Raw genomic sequence first — 22,135 nt, 5'->3', positions numbered from 1 at the left:
GCTGAATGAAGAGTTTAGAGAACCTAAGCTGCCGTTCTCATAATTCCGATACAGTTGTCCTAATATAGGGACCCACAAACATGCCATCAAAAACCAAGGTGCAGAAATCACTAGAATAGGAATGGTGAATCCGTACAAGAGATAGTTAACTCTCATGGGAGCTCATCAATGAAAACTAGGCACTAAACATTTTTTTGTTAACTTCAAATTTTTATGTCTGGTTTACTTTCAATCATGTATCACTAGTCCTTTTCTGAAGGAGCAACAGTTAATGGTTAATGCTGAGAGTCACAGGATGTCTTTGTTTCTGAACCATCTTGGTTACGTCTTTCCCACAGCACTTACTTCCACCTGGGTGGTGTCCTCGCCTCTCTGATTCTGAGTATGACAGGCACCGTGACTGGCAGATTTGGGTCAGCCTTTTGACTGATACCCACTGAATCATTTTTGTCTGACCATGTTAACATTTTTAGTGTTTCATCAAAGCCATACTGAAATACAACTTGTTAAAATACTTAGCTTTGAATGGAGTAAGTGTTCAGAGAGTTAGAAATTCAGAGTGAATTAAGCTGGAAGTTTATGCTTCATACTGTTACCTGCATTATGTTGTTAAAACACCCTGTAAGAGTTGTTTTAAAGTCAGCTTTAATTTAATGATGATTGTAATTTTAAATTTTCTCAATTTTATATGGCCCTTTCTGTATATTTATGACATGAAAAGGATCATGGCTTGACTCTGTGGCTGGGGCTCCACTGTTCTTACCCTGATGCTAAGGAATTCGGTAACTGCTTGTGGCATGGTCATAACTTGCCCCAAGACATAGTGGTCATTAGTGATGCGAGGGAGCATGTGGAATTCCTGAAGGCCGCAGCATCAGGCAGGATCAGCCTCCCACACTCAGCCCAGCCTAGGCTGCTTCCCACCTTCCTGTGCCGGGGCTGTGACATAGGCGGTTCCAGCTTTGCTGTGGGAGTGCAGGGAGTCAGGGCTCCACGCATCTCTAACCTGGCTGTCCAGTCCAGCCTCACCTCACTCTGCTGTTTTCCCTTAAATCCAGGGGTGGATCAAGCACTGCCTCAGGAGCGCCGGGCTCCCGTCACTCCCTCCTCCTCCTCTCGCTACCACCGCCGGCGGTCCTCGGGGTCCCGTGATGAGCGCTATCGGTCAGGTAAGGCGCACAGTGAATCTGGACTTTGCACAGGTGAAGATGTCCTGCCTTAGGAACATATTTACCCTTTAGGGGAGACACTGACATTCAGTGAGTAGGAGCTCTTTGCACGTTCCAAAGCCCGAGTTGTCCACTGTGTGGAATTTCATAGTTATTCTAAAAGCAGCAATCTCTCAGAGTCAGATTTTACTCATTCTTTTAGGTGTCAATATTAAACAGTTTGGTTTTACTTTTTTTATAGTCCTGTTTGCTAATATAATTTTTTTCTTTTTTAACCTCAGTGATTTCTGTTTAAGTAAAGTTTTCAAAAAAGAAATAAAATCTTTAACCTTTCTTTTGCTCCACATTTATTTTTTCTGTGTGTTTTTCAATGCCAGCTGTAAGAATGCTTCTTGGTAATTCAGGGTTATTGCAGCCATCACGTGGGCTCAGCTGGCTTAAATTTCTTTCATTAATTTAGCAACAGAAAACTTAAAATGCAATTAACATTTTGATACTTTTTGAGAAATTTTTTCCAACATCTAGGTTAAAACTGCTTTTTCCTGCTTCCCCAGCTACAGTTTTGAATGGAAATTGCCCATAAGCTTTGTTTAGTTGTTACTGGGTGGTGTTGCTGTTGTTGACCTGAATCACACTTTGTTTTCCCCAAAGCCCCCTTCACAGGCATTCTCTCATTTCAGTTTCATAATAAGCAGGTTGAAGTAGTTATTGCTTCGTGTGGCAAAAGAGGAGACTGAGGCTAAGAGATGAAGCCACTCACCTGTTCACAGCAGTGGTGGGTGAATCGTGTCTGATGTGTCTGTCCGTTGATCGAGGCTCCGTGTTATCCACCCCCAACATCCTTCTGAGCAGCTACCAGCCTGGCTTCCTGCTCTGTTTTGCTTTCTAGAAGGGAAGAAGGGGACACAGAGACTGAGGCATCAGGAGGCGTCATCCTTGTGCATACAAGGATGGATTTGAGGACCATCAGAACATGTCCCGCTCTGCCTCGGAAGCTTCTGCAGGCCTCTGATGCCTGGGAGAATGTGTGGGGGTGGGATGGAGGAGGGAGTTTGATCCCAGATCCAACCTCTCATTTCAGAGCTGTTTCAACACCCAGCACATACCGAGAGTCCCTTCCTCATGTAGGCGTCTCAGAGTCCCCTTTTGAATCATTGGAGGGGAGCAGTGAGCTCCTAAATCCACCTGCCCTGACGCTGATACACTGATGTTTTATTTATGGACACACACACACAGACTCGTGTTTACTGTCACTGGCTGCTTCAGTCTCACAATTTCCATTTTATAGATGAGAAAATTGGAATTCAGGGAGGTTACAGAGTTGCTAATGCTCATGCAGGGAGCACCTCATCAAAACAGGACGCAGACCTGGCTTTGTCTGGCCTGTAGTCTGACTTCTCACCACACAGGAGATCCTATCTTGTGTCAGTTTCTAACCTAACTTTCTGTATAAGTATGTTTTTACATTTAGATGGAGATTTTATCACAGCAGTCTGTTTTCTACTTTGTATATCTCTCCTCGCAGTGCTGAGGAGGAGGAGGCGTTGATGTGTTCACATGGCTTTTGGTGTGTGCTGTCTCTCCAGTTCCCTGGTTATTCCAGGAGACAGTCACCACAGGAGGTGGTGGTGGTCTCACATTTTCTTTACAAATGAAAGTCTGCGAGAGGCTAGCCCAGCAGGTAGTGGTGGTCTCCTGGTTCAAGCAGGCCTTTGGTCACCTGCACACGTCTCCCCACTTCTCTAAGGGCAGGAGGACATGGGGAAGAAGCCACCGTGGATAGAGGGATGGTGGGGACTGGAGGAGCCTCTGACAGCCTGTCCCCCAGAAAGAAAGCCAGACCCACTGAGTTCTAGCTGCCTCAAGCTCTGGTCAGTCCCAGATGGTTCTCAGGTGAAACAAATGCTGCAGCTCACGTTGGTCTCTTCAGGGAGAACCCTGGGCTTGGAGGCAAGAGTTGGACATCCCCTTCTTCAGATGAGGCAGGGTTGCAAGCTTCTCTGTCCCGTGACCTCTGCTCCTCCTGGTCTCTTCTGGCCGGCTCTGCCCAGTCATGGAGACGGGCCCTTTGATGGGGCTGAGTGGCTGGCTCTCTGCCCAGCCTCACCTGTGGGTGCTGTCTCTGCCCCCATCCCCAGGCCTGCATGGGGCCTCGGCTCCATCTGAGCCAGGTGGTCTCAGGGGGGTTGTTGAAACATGCTTCAGGGGCCTGCTCTGTAACAGATCATGTCAGGAGCTAGAAAGCAGCAGGCAAAACGAGGACAGCCACCCTTGAGAAGGGCTAAGGCAGGAGCTAGGTGAGCTGCAGCCCGAGCCGCAGTGGCCAATCTTGTAAACCACGTGTGAGATCTCAACACTCCTCCTTAGCATGTTCCAAAAGCTCCCATCTCACTCAGAGCAAGAGTCAGAGTCCTCATAATGACCACAGTGGATGCAGCTGGCATCTCTTTATCTCCACAAGGTTGTCCACCCGCCCTCCTTGACACCACACCAGCTTTCTGGGGCTCCTCGAGCCCAGAGGGGCTGTTCTTCACCTTCACCAGGTCTTTCTTTGCCCAAGTGTCACTGTTCTGTGAGGCATTCTCTGACCCCAATTAAGATGTGAAATATTTTGCTACCTCAAGCATAATCCATCCCTTTCCTGTCCCAATTCACTGTCTCCACTGCAGTTGCCCTCACCTGATACTCTGTCAGTCTGTCTGTCCGTGTATCTTTCCATCCTTCCATCTATCTGCCCGCCTACCTACCTGTCAATCATCCACCTACCTATACTGTTTATCCATCTGTTCATCTAACGTCTATCATCCATTGGTCTATCATCTACCCATCATCTATAAACCTATCGTCTATCTGTCCATCCATCAACTATCTACCTACCTCTCAGTTATCTATTTATCTATCTATGCTATCCATCCATCTGCTCATCTAATATCATTTACCATCCATTTGTCTATCATCTAACCGTCATCTGTCAAATTATTGTCTATCCATCCATCCGTCAGTCATCTACCTACCTACCTGTCATCTTCTCCCGTAAGAACATGAAGTCTGCGAAGGCAAGGTGCTTTGTTTTGTTCATTCACATGTGCCAAGCACCTGAAATGTTGCCTGGCTTCTGGTTTTTGAAGGAAGGAAGATAAGGGAGCTTAACACATTTGGGGAAGGGTAAGAAATTCGGTTGGAGGGACCAGATTGTAAAGTATCTTGTGCACCATGCTTGGGAATTTGGACTTTATCCTGAAGATGCCACTTGAAGATTTGGGCCAAGGCATGATAGGAGCCAATTTGGGGCTTGAAGTTTACTTCAGTAGCCTGTGAACATGGATTAGAAGTGGAAGAATCTGAAAGATCCTGAATGCCTGAGGTTGACGTACATTTAGGAGATACAAGTCAGTCGCAGTGAGATTTGGGATATGTTTAAAGATAATAGCAGTAGGACCTGAAGGCTGAGTTAACACAGTGGTCTGAGAGAGGGAATGAAGGGTAAGTCTTACCTGTGTACGCTACACACCCGCGTAGATGGTGACCTCCAATTTTGCACCTACTTCTGTGCCTTTAGAGAATTGAGGTTCCTGTTGTGGGTTAAAGAAGAGTTACCTCAGCCGTCCCTTACTCTGCCCAGAATGCTGTGAGGAGCGGTCTGGACAGTCCTTGAAGTGTCACATAACAGAAAACACTCTCATTGCTGCATACTGCTTTAATTTCTAACATTTCGGTATTCTTCTCTATTTTGAGTAAATAATGACGGATTCGCATGTGGAACAAACATGTCCTCATGACCTTCCCACATGCGTGTGCAGTCTCAGCTAGGGCTTTTGTTTTCTACAACCGACACGAGGCCATCAGTAGAGTACAGTGGCGACCCTCCAGGAAGGCAGAGGGGCATGTGGGTCACTCAGTGGTCTCACTTGGCACCTACTTTCTGCTATTTCCTGTTGTTACAAGAATCTAGTCACATATTTCCTTAATTTAGATATTTTACTGATAAGTTTATTTTCTCTTAGAATACATGCTCATACATGGTTTTAAAAATGAGGTGCAGTATATGAGGAATTTATTTTACACTTTTGCAAGTGTACACAGTTCAAAATTTTCTGTTTTTTTTCCTCTGGAGCCAATGTGGAAGATTTAAGACATTTACAAGAAAAAGGTGGTGGCTTCTCAGGAAATCAGACGTGCTGGGACTCTCTGCCCACTTTACTCACAGTGGAGTGACTCTGGTTACTTCAGTGACCAAATTATGTCAGCCAAGAAGTAATTTTATTATTTCTTAGGTAACTGACCTAGTTAACAATCCGTCTAGTCAGCCAGATAGTCTCAAATTTAATCTCTCTCAGCTACATTTTTCCATTTCATTTCTAAAACCAAGACCTTACCTCATCACAAACTCTGACGAGGACTCTTAATGACAGTGTGCACCTCTCTTCCTCTTAAACAACTTTCTTTTGGAACTTAAATTGATTTGGAAAGCGTATTAATGAATGAACAGGCACTTACTGAGCACTTAGAGTATATCATACTTCATATTAGGCACTTCATTACTTTACCTGATAAAGTCTAACCTGGAGCTTAAATTCAAGCTATTTTTCCCCAACAAAAAACCCTAGACAAGAAAATCTTGAACTCTGTGTCTTACTCATTCTAGCCAGGACTGAGGACAATGAGGAAGAACATCAAAGCTAGTACTCAGCCTGCTGTTTCCAGCATGGTCAGAGCGCTTGTTTCCTTTTTATGAACCTGGAGGTAGTTTTGAAAACCAAGTCTTTTGCTCTGTTTGCATGTGTGGACAGCAGCACCTGCCTCCTCGGCCACCAGGGCCCTGAGCTCAGCTTTGCTGTCCTTTGCAGGGGAAGATGAAGGGCCGTGTTCCTCTGGGACAGCATCCCTTTCAGGGATGTCTGCAAGATCGAACTATTTCTAGGATAACACTGTCATGTTTGCCTTTTTAAAAGCTCTTGTTCTTTCATGAACATACCGTGGATTTTCCAGAGGCTGCAGTGATGTTAATGTTCTGACAGCTAGTGGTTCTGCGATTGTGAAGTCTTGTGTTTTAAAAAGTTTTTCTCTAACACAGCAAATATAAAAATATTAACTCTATTAACAAAAGCTATTTAAGGTTTTCAGCAATTTTTAGAAGTTTAAAGTGTTCTTTGGGCCAAAGAGTTTGAGAATCATTGTGAGGATTTTTTTTTTTTTTTTAAGCATCATTTTTTAGAAAAGTTGAGAGGTAGTGACCTAGAAATTTCTGCATCTGAACCCATCCCTTGAGCTGGTTTTATGCTGATGCTAGAGTTTAAAGTTTGAATCACAGTGATGTTCTGTTTCTGGGTATAGACTTGTATCCTAGTATCCATTCCTTAAACAATGTGCAGACAGGTTAGTGTTCTGAGCAGCCTAATGCTTTGTATGTGAAACAGAAGTATTGTCCTTGCTGTCCCATAATAAGTTCTTTTTTTATGCTGAAGTTTAATTTTCTAGATTGAGAAGGTTTATCTTTCTTGTGTTTACTTGGATTTACTGATTTTAATGAGATTCCTACTCTGTGACCTGTGTTTTCTGAAGAACTCAATTTTTTCATTATTGATTCTAAAATAAATTATGTAACTTCCTTATTTACATTAGAATATGATGACTAGGAGAGAAGAACGCACATGGTGCAGCTGAATTAGACTACATACTGAACCTAATATCCCCAATGAAGGTGGCAGGCTCTGTCCATAGAGATCTGCTCTATTCAATATGGTAGCCGGTAGCCACACTGGACCTTTTAAATTTTAATTAGTTGAGATTAAATAAAATGTAAAATTCTGTTTTCTGTTTCACCAGTCACGTTTTAAGGTGAGTGGCTACCATACTAGACAGCGCAGATGTGAACATTGCCCCCTTCCTGGTAGCAGGTATATTTCACAGGCTGCTCTGGGCCAAGTTGTGGAAGGGTGGGGCGAAGGCAGAGTGCAAAGGTCTGTTTGTCCAACACCAAAGAAAATGGATTTAATCTCAACATCTGCACCTAGTCATTTCAACAGAGGGAGTTTTAGAAATATCAGTGTAGCAGAGGTCTATAAGATAGCTTCCTTGGATTGGGTTGGGTTACTGGCTGAAAGCAGGAACAGGTTAAGAGGCTGTTGTATTTTAGGTGAAGAAAAGGGTGGATAAATTTGTGGGATGTAGTGAAAATGGTGCTTAGAAGGAAATTTGTGGTCTAAAATGTTAATATTATGTAAGAAGAGATCCTAGAAACTCAGGAAATAACTATTAACTTAAGATGTTAAAAAAGAAAAATTAGATCTACGGAAAGGAGAAAGGAGAAAATAATAAAGAGAATAAAATGAAATAGAGGATAGATTGACGTCTGGTGTCCAGTCCAGCGTGTAAGGAGCGTGGAGGTTGTCGTGCTTGTCCTCATGAGAAAAACACCGAACAGACTGAAAATCAGCAGCTCTTCCTAGATCCATAAAAGCATTGACGTCATAGGGCAAACTGTTGCCCTGAAATTAGAGATGGAAAGTGTGAGCAGAAAGATGGAAAGCCTAAGAAAGAATCAAAGGCAATGCTAGAGATGAAAGCACCACAGCAAACTTCCAGGGGCTATCAGTAGACTGGACATGGCAGGTCAGAAATCCAGATCTGCACAAGGAAAGGAAGAGGGTCAGAGAAGGGGTAAATGAGGATAAAATATCATTCTTTAATTCTTAATTGACCTAATGGATCAACGTTTGTTCAAAGAAGTAGTAAGATCAGTATAGGAGGTGAGAGCAGCTTGTGGATCAATGCAGGGAATGACGGCATGTTATAAGGGACGAGGAGGAATTGGGAGGACACTGTTTAAAGCACTTGTGCTGTTGTGAGGTGGTGTGGTGTGACTTGAAAGTGGACTCAGTTTAGTTATAAATGCAAGTGGCCTCCTCAAAGACAACCACTAAAAAAAGTTAAAAAATGAAGGTAGATTTGGTAAGGTAAGAGAAAAAAAGTGGCATCATATAAAATGTTCCATTAAAACCAGAAAAGGCAGAAAGAGTGGATGGCAGTAAAAAAAAAAAAAAAGAAATGGAGAACCATGGCAGCAAACAGAAAACAGTTAAAAATATGTAGATAGTAATTCAAATACTAATAATCACCTTAAACTTTAGTGACCTAAATATGCCAACTAAAAGACAGACTTTCGGAGTGGATAAAAAACATGACCAACTCTGCGTTGTCTGTAAGAATCCTGCTTTTCATATACAGCCACAGATAAAGTGAAGGGATGGAGACAGTCGCCCCTGTGACCCCAATCAAAGGAAAGCAGGAGTAGCTCTATTAATTTCAGACAGAACAGACTTCAGGACAGGGAAAGTTATCAGGAATCGGGAGGGGCAATGCGTAACGTAAAGGGGTCATTTCTCCAAGATGTAACAATCCTGATGTGTATGCACCCAACAACAAAGCATCAAAATACAGAGACAAGAACCGATGAAACAGCAATGAGAAATAGACCACTGTTGCAGAGGGAGACTTTGACATCTTTCATCAGTAACCGACAGACCTAGGAGCAGAAAATCAGTAAGGATGTCGTTGATCTGAGCAGCACCATCCTTCAACTGGATTTAATTGACATATGTAGGGAACCTCACCCATCAACAGCAGTATACACATTGTTCTCAGGTTCACACAGAACGTTCACTAAGATAGACCACATTCTGGGTCAAGAAACACATCTTAATTTTAAATCTTAAATTTAAAGTAATAGGAAATACAGTACACTCTCAGACCACAAAGGAATTAAACTAGAAATCAATAAAAGAAACTTAGTTGCAAAACACCCAAATATTTGGAGAATAAACAACACATTTCTAAATAACACATGAATCAAAGAAGAAGTCTCAACAGAAATTGAAAAATATTTTTAACTAAGAGAAAATGAAAATACAAGTACTCAAAATTTGTTGATGTAAGAGGGATGCTTAGAGAGAAGCATAGCATTTGGTGCATTTATTAGAAAAGAAGATCTAAAATCAGTCATCTAAACTTTGATCTTAAGAAACTAGGAAGAGCAAATAAATCTAAAGGAAGAAGAAAAGAAATAAAGGTTAGAGCAAAAATTAATGAAACTGAAAACAGGAAATTAGTAGAGAAAAATTGGTTAGTTATTTCAAAGAGTCTAATAAAATGCATAAGCTTCTAGCTAGGTTAATTAAGAAAAAAATAGGGAAGACACAATTACTAATACCAGAAATGAAAGAGAACCATTACTACTGACCTATGGATCCTAAAAAGTTAATAAAGAAATATTATGGACAATTCTATGCCCAGAAATTTGATAAACTAGATGAAATGGACCAATTTCTTGAAAGACACAATCTGCTAAAACTCACACAAGAAAAATAGACAATCTAATAGGCCTATATCTACTAAAGAAATTGAATTAATAATTAATAGCCTTCCAAAACAGAAAGCACCAGCTCCAGATGGGTTCACTGCTAGATTCTACCAGACATCTAAAGAAGAAGTTATGCCAATTATCTATAATCTCTATCAGAAGATGGAAGCAGAAGGATACTTTCTAACTCATTCTAGGAGGCCATCATTACCCTAATACCAAAACCAGACAGACATTATAAGAAAACTACAGACCACTATCTCTCACGAACATACATGCAGAAATCCTCAAAATATTAGCAAATTGAATGCCACAGTGTATAAAAAGAATTATATACTGTGACCAAGTGGGATTTATTCCACATATACAAGTCATTTGAAAATCAATTAATTAACAGTTATTAGTTAATTAACATTTGAAAATCAATGTAATCCATCACATCAACAGGCTAAAGAAAAAAATCACATGATCACATCAATAGATGCAGAAAAAGAATCAACAAAATCCAGCATTTCTGATGAAAACTCTCAGCCAACTGGGAATATAGGGGACCTTCCTCAATCTGATGAACATCTACAACAAACCTACAGCTAACATCATACTTAATGGTTTCTCACTAAGATCAGGAACAAGGCAAGGATATTACCTCTCACTACTCCTATTCAGCATCTTACTGGAAGTCCTAGCTAAAGCAGTAAGATGAGAAAAGGAAATAAAAGGTATACAGTTTGGGAAGGAAGAAATATGACTGAATTATCTATGTAGAAAATCATAACAAAAAAAACCCCTCCTGGAATTAGTATGTAATGATACAAGGTTAATATACAAAAGTAAATTGCTTTTTTATGTACTAGCAATGAACCATTGGAATCTGGAATTAAAAACATAATGTCAGTTACATTAGCATCCAAAAAATGAAGTATTTAAGTATAGCTCTAGCAAAATATGTTCAAGATCTATATGAGAAAAACTATAAGACTAATAAAAGAAATCATAAGGTCTAAGTATATGGAGATTTATTTCATGTTGATGGATAGGAAGTCTCAGTATTGTCAAGATGTCTGTCCTTTGCACCTTGATATATAGATTTAGTGCAGTCTCAATCAAAAATCACAGCAAGTTACTTTGTGAATATCAACAAACCGATTCTGAAATTTATACAGAAAGGCAACACACCCAGAATAAGGAATACAGTATAGCAGGAGACCAATGAAGTCAGGGGACTGACATTCCTTGACTTCAAGGCTTACTATGAAAATGGTGAAGGCAGGAGGGGCTGGCAAAAGAATAGACATATGGGCCAATGGGAGAGAATAGTCAACCCAGACATAAACCCACACAAACAAAGTCAACCCATCTTAGGCAAAGAAGCAAGGACAACTCAATGGAGAAAGGACAGTTTTTTCAACAAATGGTGCTGGAGCAACTGGACATCCACATGCACAAAAAGGAATCTAAACACAGAGTATACACCTTTCACAAAAATGAACTGAAAGTGGATCATGGACCTAAATGTAAAACACACACTGTAAGATTCCTAGAAAATGACATAGGGGAAAATCTAGGTGAACTTTGGTTTGGTGATGACTCTTTAGATACAGCACTAAAATCATAATCCACAAAAGAAAAAATTCATTAACTGGACTTCATTAAAATTAGAAACTTGTGCTCTGAAAAAGATACCGTTGAGAGAATGAAAAGATAAAACACAGATTGGGATAAAAACATTTGCAAAACCCATATTTGATAAAGGACTGATATTCAAAATATAAAAATAAGTATAAAAACTCCAGAGTAAGAAAACAACCCAATTAAAAAGTGAGCAAACACCTGAACAGACACCTCACCAAAGCATATATACAAATGGCAAATAAGCACATGAAAAGATGCTCAACACCATGTGTCATTAGGGAAATGCAAATCAAAACAACTAGGTACCACTATTAGAACAGTAAAAATTCAAAACACTGATAACCCAAAATGCAGGCAAGTATGTAGAGCAACAGGAACTCTCAGTCATTGCCAGTAAGAATGAAGAACAGTGCAGACCTTAGGAAGACAGTTTGGCGGTTTCTTAGGAAACTGAACATATTCTTACCATATGATCTAGCAGTCACACTTCTTGGTATTTACCCAAGTGAGTTGAAAATATGTTCACACAGAACCTGTACACAAACGTTCACAGCAACTTTATTCGTAATTGCCAAACCCTGGAAGCAACCAACTTTGTCCTTCAGTAGGTGAATGGATAAACTATGGTGCATCCAGAGAATAGAATGTTATTCAGTACTGAAAAGAAATGAGCTGCCAAGCCATGAAAAGACATGGAGGAATCCTAAAAGGCATATCACTAAAAGAAGCCAATCTGAAAAGGCTACATTCTGTATGATTCCAACTCTATGACATTCTGGAAAAGGAAAACTGTGGGAACAGGGGAAAGACTAAGTGTTGCCTGGGGTTAGAAGGGAGAAAAGGATGAGCAGGTGCAGCACAGAGAATTTCAGGGCTGCACCTGCCCTACACAGTGCTGTGATGGTGGATGCATGTCATCATACATCTGTCCAAACCCCCAGAATGTCCAGCTCCAAGAGTGACTCTAAACTGTGGACTTCATTTAATAAGAATGTGTAAGTTATACATTGTTTATTTAATTATATGTTATTTACATTATTATTTGCCTCATAAATTGTAACAATTATACCATACCAGTGCAAGATGTTTATTCACTAATAGGGAACTGTGCGTGTAGGTGAGGGGTGTATTGGAATACTCTGTACTTTCCACTCCATTTTTTCGTAAACCTAAAACTGCTCTAAAAAATATAGTCTATTAAAAACAATAATTAAACAGAGAGCAAATATAACATTTAGAGCATCAACAGATGATTCTTTGAAAATTCTAATAACATTGAAAAGCCTCCAGTGAGAATGATGAATAAAACAAGGAAGACAGAAATGAATTATACAAGAAATTAAAATGGGGCATCACAGCAGACACACCAAAGGAAAAGGTAATCAGGATGCTGTGATAGCCCTATGACAGTAAACTTGAAAACTTCATGAAATGGACAGATCCTCAGTTTAGAAACTTAAGAAGAACAGGAAGGCTTGAGCAACTCTGTGACAGTGTGTAAATGGCGACAGTGGTAAAAAGTATTTCCACAAGGAACTCACCAGTCTCAGACGGTTACTCAGCTCTCAGGAAGTAAACTGGCCTGATGCTATATAGACAATATCAGAGGATACGATTAGAAAGGGTGCACTTCCCAATTCATTCTAGGATGTGTTCCTGTGCCAATAGCAGACAAGGACAGCATGAAAAAGGAAAATTACAGGATATTATCTACATAGAAATATTAAAATTATCTGTAGATTAATTATTAGAAATAACCTTAATGTCATGGCTTGATATAATCTGAAAAAATAAAAATCACATTTTTATACACTAGCAACAATATGAACATGTAGCTAGAAACAAAGTTCTACGTACAGCAGCAACAAAATTACAAGGTACCCAGTGAAAGTTCAAATAAAAGATGCGTGAGACCTTTATGGTAAAAATTATAAAATTTTACATGGGAGACTTTCATGAAGACCAGCATAAACGGTACTCGGGTATGGATAGGAAACCATGACACTGTGAAGATACCGGCTCTCCCAATCTATTGGCAGCTACTTCTGTAAATAACCCCCCACTGGGTCCTTCGTGGGGCTGAGCAGACTGGTGTAGCACTTAGTGGGAGAGTGGAGGGCTGAGGGGCAGCTGTCCACAGCAGCACACGTCTTGAGGTGGCAGCCTGGGTGACAGGAGTTGGACACGGAGACCATCCCTGCTGCAGCTCCACTCATGCGGTACTCCAGAGAAGACAGGGTAGGAAGGGAGGCTGAGCTGGCCCGTGGCCTCCAGACGTAGCAAACGCGGTGTTTGTCCCCACAGTCATCATCCTAACAGAGCCGGCATTTAACAGACTTCCTGTGCCCAGCTGTCCTGAGAGCTGTGCACAGTTCGTGCTGTCCCCACGTCTCGTGACAATTAATGATGAAGTAAAGATGTCTACGCCTAGAACTGAGCTTGTCCCACAGAAGGCCTCAGTCAGATCCACACAGTGATTGAGCAGTGATGTTGCTTACTCTTTAGCTGAAGCAGTTCCAGAGGCCAAGGACCAGCAGGGCCTGTGCGAGGGGCATGATGGCCATGCAGCCACCAGTAATGTGATTTTAAAAGGGAGGAAATAGGCTGAGGAAAAGGAGTGTGGTGTGTGTGTGTGTGCACGTCTGTACATGGGTATGTGTGCTTGTGTGTATGCATGCATGTGTGCATACATGTGTGTGTGAGCATGCACAGAATTTTGGCCTCATGGTCTGCTGGCTTTGTGTGGCTTCAGGGGAGGCTAAGAAGAACTTAGGAATTTAAAGAGAAGTGAGGCCGCTGCTGTGCAGATGAGGCCTTGTCACCTGTCATGGGTAACTAGATGGCTGAAAGTGCCACTTTTCTCCCAGGTTCCCTCTATGTGTCTCTTTTTGCCATGGGCCTTTCCTGCTGGCCCTGTACTGACCACCCAGGGCTGGAGCCATCTTCTGTGCTCACGGGCTGTCCTCCTGTTGGTTTGGGGCCACGTACAAGTTCCATGAGGGCAGGGACGAGGTCTGTAGCAGGCGCTCAGCGAATAACGGGACCGCATGAACACAGGAGTCAGACCACAGTCCTCCTCCTATGGCTGCCCCTCCACACAGCGCCCGCATTCACACAGCTGCATGTTTTCCATGGAGATTGAGAGACTGAGGGGATGGGTGGCTGGCAGGTGCTGTGAGGCCAGATCCCAGCTGCAGCTCCAGTGGAAGGGGCAGTGCTGGGACCCGCTCTGTGCCTCACCATTCGATTCCCCTTGCCTCCCCTCCACTCGCCGTTTACACTGTACATGTGTGTGCTTTACCCAAGAACAAAACAGCACAACACCACCAAAAGAGACCCTCAGGAGCTGAGCATAGAGGCCTCGTACTGTGAGGGTTACGGGTGTTGTGGCAATAGTCAGGATTTGAGGAAGCTCGCTTCCTTGGGTCTTTGGCACAGTTTTGGTTTTTCCCAAACCTGTTTTCTTCTCTTCCAGTCGTCTTTCTCGGACTTAAGCTACATTAACGATGAGTAGCATGGTGTTAACACGTGCAGGGTTCACGTTACCTCGCAGCAGGCTCTGTCTGCCCTGAGCCCTGGAGGATATGGACTTGATTAAACCTCACAGTTACCCCTAGGACAGGTGCACTCTCTGTTCCTAATTGGCACCTAGAGAAGCCGAGGCACAGATGGGTCAAGTAACTGGCCCAGGGTCACACAGAGAGACTTGGGTTTGGGCCCACATGATCTGGCTTGAGAACCTGGGTCTTAACTGCTCTGTGGTGATGGAGCAAGTGTCTTCCCTGGAGAAATCTTCTCTTCTGTGGATTCTCTGTTGCCTTTGCCCCTCTCTAGCCGTGTATGTACTGATTGTGTAAGTGTAATATTGTGAACTCTGTGTCTAGGAAATGGACTGTGATTTTATGACTTCAGGAGGGAGATGTGAGGGCAAGCATCCGTTTTTCCTAGGATTTAAACCCACAGTTATGCATAGTCCAGAACAGTTCTAGAACACTAGCAATAGCAATAATAAATCCAGCATAAAGAGTGGATCTGTATACCACACCTTTCACTAAGGGTCAAAGGTGTTCTGGTTCTGTATGTGTTTGCTCATCGTATTGCAGAGTACTGGTTTCTTCCACAGTAGAACAAGTGGCAATCTATTTAAGGAAACCAGAGGAAAGTTAGGCCTTCCATTCACTGTTAACAACTTGCATCTGTTGAATGACCTTATCTAGACTTTTGAAACGAGAGTCAAAATACAGAATCTCCTGAAGAGAAAAGACCTACAGCCCTGCGATCATCCTTTGGGATTTGCCTTCAAGGTTCTAGAGCACCAGCTGCGGGTGGCCCTCTGGCCGGCATTCACCAGCTCGTGTGCGGAGATGTTCAGCCTTGTGCATGTCACCCTTCTTGCTGTACAGACATGTTGTTGGCAAGCTTATCCTGTGGTCTGTGATGTGGTGCCGCACAGGAACCCTAGCATTGGGAGGAGCCCGCATTACTTGTTGATCAGAACATGTGCTCCCTGGTGCCAGCCCAAGAACCCATGTGGCCAGTGCCTGAGGACATGGCAGGGTCCACTGACAACCTAATCCCTCTGGGGTTTTTCAGTTTCCCAAACCCATGGTAATAAACCCATTGCTTCAAGATATTATTGAAAGCACCTATCTTTACTGTGACAGGTACCTAATGGTTTGCTTTGTGTATTTTAGCTTACGTAATTCTCACAGCAACTCTGTGATATTGTACCCATTTTACATATGATGAAAGTAAGGCTTAGAGGGATTAAAACATTTAATCAGTGTTCATACAGCTAGTAAGTGGCAGAGCCAGGACTCTGACACCAAAGCCTGGACCCAGAATTCTGCCATTTGCCCAGAAATATGGAAACATTTTGTGTTGCTGGACCCCTTCCAGCTCATGGAAGTAAGTGGAAAGAGAAACTTTGAACATTTCTTTGAGGAGGCGGTAGGTGTGGAGAAAGTGCCAGGAGTCAGAAGGCAGGGTCAGGGTCTGCCTTCTGGTCCAGTCACAGCAGAGGCGGCTGTGTGGGTTCACAATCCAGTCACCCACAGTGGCTGTCTTAGACATGCAAGGAATGCCCATGTGATGCCTGTGCTGTGGTGTTCAGCTCTTAGCAAGCTCTTGCAGAGGAGATCACGTTCTCGATTTGTCCAGCACTGCAGTATGTGTGCTTTACTGTCATTTCCAGTACTTCTTGAAAGGCTGCTGGGGAGATGTCTCTTAGCACGCTGATTTGTCTGACACTGTAAACAAAAGACGTGCCTGAAAGGTTCTTTACTAACAATAGTGATTGCTTATTTAGTGTTCCATGAAGCTGATCTTAGGTAAATCTTCTCTCTTAATTGATGGGAGCTTGTGGGTTATTCGAAGGAAAGGCCAAGAGTGAATAAGCGGTGAACTGCCGCAGCAGAGGAAGGAGACAGGCGAGAGAGACTTTGTATCACTACGTGTGCCACTACCCCTCAGCACCCCCAGCCCCACACGCACCTTTCCCGCCCTCTGTGTGAACTATGGCTCTGGGCTCTCTGCCTGTTTTGTTCAGCTGTGCCAGGAGAGGCAGGTGCAGGCACTTTAGGGGCGACGGTTCCACTAGCCAGCCTGGTGTCCTTGGTCTCCAGCTTCTGCATCACAGGGCAGGTGGCGGCCAACCCACACCCCCGGGCAGCTTTGTCGGATCCTCCAGTGAGACGCCCCCACCCTTCCCCCGGGAGCACCAGCTTCCGATCTGCGCCCTTCACGCTGTGCCCGCTGTTTGCCCTCCCACGGTCCTTCATCCAGCCTCCTCATCCTCTTCCACTCAGCACTCCCTGGGCTGCGTGTCTGCTACTTCTCTCTTTGCTTTGATAATACATCAGTGCCACCTTGGAATCCCAAACTAAAATCGTTTTCCATTTGCATGAAGCTATAAACTCTTCTTCCTTGGCTTGTCATAGGCTGAAACACTTCTGGCCACTTTTGGGTACTTGTCTGCAGTGGTACTTGGAAATACTAGAAAATAACATTTTTCTTTCATATAAGACTAAACATATAGCTGTAGAACCAGGTTGTTTTCTCCTGGTATGAGTTTTATATTTTTAAGTCATGTATTTTAGACATTCATGAGGTCTGGGAGATTTCTTTTTTTCACTATTTCCCTTTTACAGCCTCTCATCTAGATTCTAATTCACTGGGGTAAAAACTGTATCCAGGACATTTGTAATCAAGGCTTGCGGGACACTTAATCAAGGGCTTTGATGGGTTCCTGATGTATCACATCTGGTGAATTTTGTTCGTAGACTTGTTTTATGAAAATGATGCTGAGCTTTCAAGAGAAGATTGGTTTTGCAGCAACCTATTTACTCACGTTACCATATTTTCACAAAAGTTCCCCATCTTATGAGCTATTTTAGGATTGATCTGGTTTTTAAGCTAAGAACTAAGAACTTTCTAAAATTCTCAGTGGACACCCTTTTCCAGCCTTACATGCTCGTCCTAGACTGCCGCCTTCCGTGCATCCCGGGCACTCGGCCTGGCTGGGGCCTTCCCTGTGTCCCTTGGTGTTGCCCTCGGGGAGGATGGGCTCTGTCCTGTCCTCCACCCCCTGCTCACTCACCTGCAGCATCTGACCCTCTGGCTCTTAGACAAGCAGCCTCTTACGCTGGACATCCTGGTAGAAGCCATTGGAAGCAGCGCCAGGTGTTTCCTTTCTGGCCAGGAGCTATTGTTTTTCCTAAAATCGGTCTTTTGTAAGATCTACACTGAAGAGAGATTCAGAGATACATCTGAATTAGAATTAAATTATCCATTCAGCCTGTAAGGGAGTTTTTCTACTCCAGGTGCATGGCCCCAGTTCCTGCTGTGATGTGATAGGCTCAGGGAAGGAAGAGGTGTTGCTCTCATTATCCACCATCCACGGGCAGCAGACAGGGGAGTGCACAGCCCCATCCTGCAGACTAGTGACGAGACCCCCTCCCACAACCCTGAGGAATCGCTGGCTCCAGTCAGTAGGTGCTATTAACTTACCATAGGTGGTGTGTTTTATACCTGCACATATAGAAATACATATAGATATCTGTGCATATGTACATACATACATGTACATATACATATGTTTGTGTGTAAGTGACAGAACCAACCTGGCTTTTGTGCTATTTTTTTTTAAAGCCTTTTTCTTTGCCTTACTTGAAACAAGACATTTTATTTGTTGAAGTGTGGATACATCACTCCAGACCAATTATAGAAGTATCTGCAATTATCGGCATGTTTCTTTTTCTCTCTGGAAGCTCTTCCAGGGAAGAGGTTTATTTTGCAAGGTTCTTGGTTGGACTTTATTCACTTTGGGGAGAATGGCACAGGTCATAACCTTGGGTGCTGCTCATGTGGAAGCTGTGAGTTGCTAGTGGGTCACTAGCAAAGTGTCCATCACAATGGCCTTTAAAAAGAAGAATGCTCTGCGTCATGGTTATACATTGTCTGTTTTCTTTCCACTGCCAACATCGTGTCTTCCAGCCAAAAATATATCCTGGCAAAAGTGGAAAGTGTGGCCGGAGTGAGGAGCTAGAGATCCATCTAGCTTAGTGTGAATAAACTTCCATGTAAACGTCTTAAATCTGTGCAAGTGTGTCCTGGTGCCAGGCTCAAATGCTGAATGTCTACATGGAACTTCTTTCCTGTGGGGTCCACCTCACAAGAGGAGAAATTTTAGTTTATTTCAAAAACGTTGATGAATCTGAACAACTGTTTTTCAGTTGGCCAGACTCCCCATAAAGATTGTGGGCTTCCCATCCCAGGCTCTCCACTTCTCTCAGGAACATTTCACTCCTCCCTTGAGGTAGCAGAACCTCTCAGCGACATGCTGGTCTCTGATGTTCCAGTGAGGAAGAGCACGTGTTCCACAAGAACAGACTGACTTTCTCACTCTTCAGCCTGGGGTGAGCCGCTCTGATCTCTTTTCTCTACTCTCAAGACTCTTAATAAAATTACTTGAGAGGAGAAAAATGCTGTAGCAGTACCTAAAAACAGATTTTCTCAGAAGAGAAAAATTTGAGCATTTCTTTAAATTGTCATTAATTTTAAAAATTTTGCTTAAGAACATTTTGCCTTTGTCCAGGGAGGTAGAGAAGTAGTTGATTTTTTGTTGCACCAGGTGAACTTAAGGTCATCAAGTGGTACAGACATGACTGAGTATTGATAAAGGCGATAAACAGCTGCTGCTGTTGCTGCATGTGATGAGGGCCTTTGTTTGTGACCCGGGAACATTCAGGCTCTGTCAGCATCCACAAAACGGCAGCAGGTGGCTCATTAGCTCGCACGCCAGGCAGATCTCAGCCCTGTCCCACTTCTTGACACAGATGCAAAAACTCTTCACAAATTATAGTAAATCGAACCCAGAAATATGTGAAAGGCATAATGTCAGGACCAATGAGGCTTTCCCTCCATGATGCAGTATGGTTTTGCGTTGCAAACTTGGCTCAGTGTTCAAAAATTGACCAGTATCATTCACCACATTAACAAAATAATGGAGAAAACCCATCTGATTGTCTCAGTAGACACTGCAAAATACTGGACAAAATTCAATTGTCATTTCTTATAAAAATTTTCTATCAAATTAGGAACAGAAGGGTCCTTTTTCCATTTGAAAAAAGCCATCTATGAAAAATTATAGCTGACATCGCCCTTAACAGCAGAAGGCAGGGCTTTGCACCACAGTCAGGAAGGAGGCAGGGCAGCCCTTCTCACCAGCTCTTGCCCATGCCCTGCCTACTGTGATCTTAGTGAAGTAAGGCAAGAAAACTAAAAGGCATAAAGGCTGGGAAGGAAGAGGCAGAACATTCTTGATTTACAGGAAACTTGATGGTTTATTTAGAACATTTTAAGAAATATACAAACTACTAGAAATAATGTGAATTTTGCAAGAGTACGAGATGGATACTTCACAACCGGTGATATACATGTGCCCCGTGAGCCCACTAAAGACGCTCAGCACAGTCATCAGGGAAATGCAGATTAGACCCACGAGGCTCCACTCGCAGCCACTGGAGAAGAGGTTGACGTGACACAGGCGGGCAAAGGCGAGTCAGGGCTGAAGTCTCATACGTTTCCAATGGGATGTGAAACACTGTAACCACTTTGGCAATCAGTTTGGCAGTATTGTGAAAATTTATACATATACTTACTGTACCAACAGTTACACTTTAGACATTTACCCAAAAGAAATGAAAATGTATGACCATGTAAAAGAATGTACGTGATTCTTCATGATATATTTTTCATCATAGCCAAAAACTGGAAATAACATAAATATCAGCTGGAGAAACATGGACAAATTATGATATATCCATACATTGTGATAGCATCAGTAAAACCTGTGAAGGGCTGATATTGGCAGCAAAATGAGTGAATTCAAGAGCATTATATGGAGCAAACCATAGCATAGAGTCTGTACAATTCTGTTTGTATGAATGTCAGGAACCAAGGAGAACAGATCGAAAGAGTGAGCACTGGCCATTCCATGAGGGTGTGGTTGAGTGGAAGAAGGGGCACGTGGGATTCTATAGGCTTCTCTCCATTTACCAAAATGTATCAAATGCACTTAAGATCTGAACATTTACTAGATGTGTATTTAACACCCTCCCCCAACCAAAAAAAAAGAAGAATTGTAAACTAATATTGAACTCTACTTAATAGATTTGATTTTCACGGTGGTATCAGCAACTCTAAAATTACTTTATTTATCTCCTAGGCTTAAGCAAATACACTTAATAAATCAGTGAATATATTGATGATAATAGGAGCCCAGATTCTTTGCTGGATAAGGGAGTTAGAAATATAGAATGTTTAAAGACTTGAATGGATCAGGCAGTGTTGGGTTGAAATAGGAGGCATCAGTATGAACTCGTAGCTTCCAGTAGGTAGATACAGGGAGGAATAGAAGTGTATGTGGATACACGCAGACATGTATGTGTGTGTGTAAGTGGATACATGCAGACATGTATGTGTGTGTGTAAGGGGATACATGCAGACATGTATGTGTGTGTAAGTGGATACATGTGGATGTGTGTGTGTAAGTGGATACATGCAGACATGTATGTGTGTGTATGTGGATACATGCAGACATGTATGTGTGTGTAAGTGGATACATGTGGATGTGTGTGTGTGAGTGGATACATGCAGACATGTATGTGTGTATGTGGATACATGCAGACATGTATGTGTGTGTGTAAGTGGATACATGTGGATGTGTAAGTGGATACATGCAGACATGTATGTGCGTGTGTAAGTGGATATGTGTGGACATATGTGTAAGTGGATACATGTGGGGGGTGTGTGAATGGATACATGTGGATATAAAAGTGTAAGTGGGTTCACGTGGACATAAATGTGTGTGTGCATGTGTAAGTGGATGTGTTTGAGTGCTCTTTTTGCTGGCAGGGCCCAGGAGCAGTGTCTCCTTGTGACAGTGAGCTCGTGTGGTGCCCAGTCTTGGCTTCTAAACACAGTTCTTTACTAGAAGGAGCTGGTCTCCTGATTCCAGGGCTGAGGCAGGGAACGCAGAAGATGATGTGGGACGTTGTGTTGTAGCAGAAAGTAAGAAAGGGCTTACATGTGACGGGGACCTGTCCAAAAGACAGAGAGGCCAGCTTGAAGGGAATCCTCCATCTCGAACCTGGGACCGTTTGAGCATCAAAATAAAAAATGATAATTATGAATTATAACCTATTTAATCAACTCCATGAGAACATATTCACGTATATAAAAATGAATGAGTAGAAGGGAAAGTTAGTAAATGTGTGTGGAGTAATAATGGGTTAATCTCCATAGAATGCCTGACTAAGTGCCTGGCCCGTTCCCTAGTATGTAAGGTATTCATGCGACCCTCACCAGTGTGCTGAAGCCATTTATGAGATTTGAACCTGCAACCTGTGAAGAAACATCCAAAGATCAAGGTTTGTTCATCCAAGAAAAGAAAAATCACAGAGCAGTTTACAGA

At 42.7% G+C, this 22,135-nt stretch overlaps 1 protein-coding gene across 5 annotated transcripts in view; it reads left to right on the top strand.

The window, feature by feature from the left end:
* The window catches only part of DIP2C (disco interacting protein 2 homolog C), a 392,086-nt gene that overhangs the window by 215,689 nt on the left and 154,262 nt on the right, over positions 1-22,135 (top strand). For all 5 annotated transcript variants that reach the window (XM_063100478.1, XM_063100477.1, XM_063100476.1 and 2 more), the window contains one exon: positions 1,059-1,169. In XM_063100478.1, coding sequence (XP_062956548.1) covers positions 1,059-1,169 — 111 coding nt within the window. The remainder of the gene's footprint in view (positions 1-1,058; positions 1,170-22,135) is intronic.

The sequence above is a fragment of the Cynocephalus volans genome, chromosome 6, assembly GCF_027409185.1.
Source record: "Cynocephalus volans isolate mCynVol1 chromosome 6, mCynVol1.pri, whole genome shotgun sequence".
NCBI lineage: Eukaryota > Metazoa > Chordata > Mammalia > Dermoptera > Cynocephalidae > Cynocephalus > Cynocephalus volans.
Note: the sequence above shows the minus strand (reverse complement) of the source record. Positions and strands in the feature narration are given on the sequence as shown.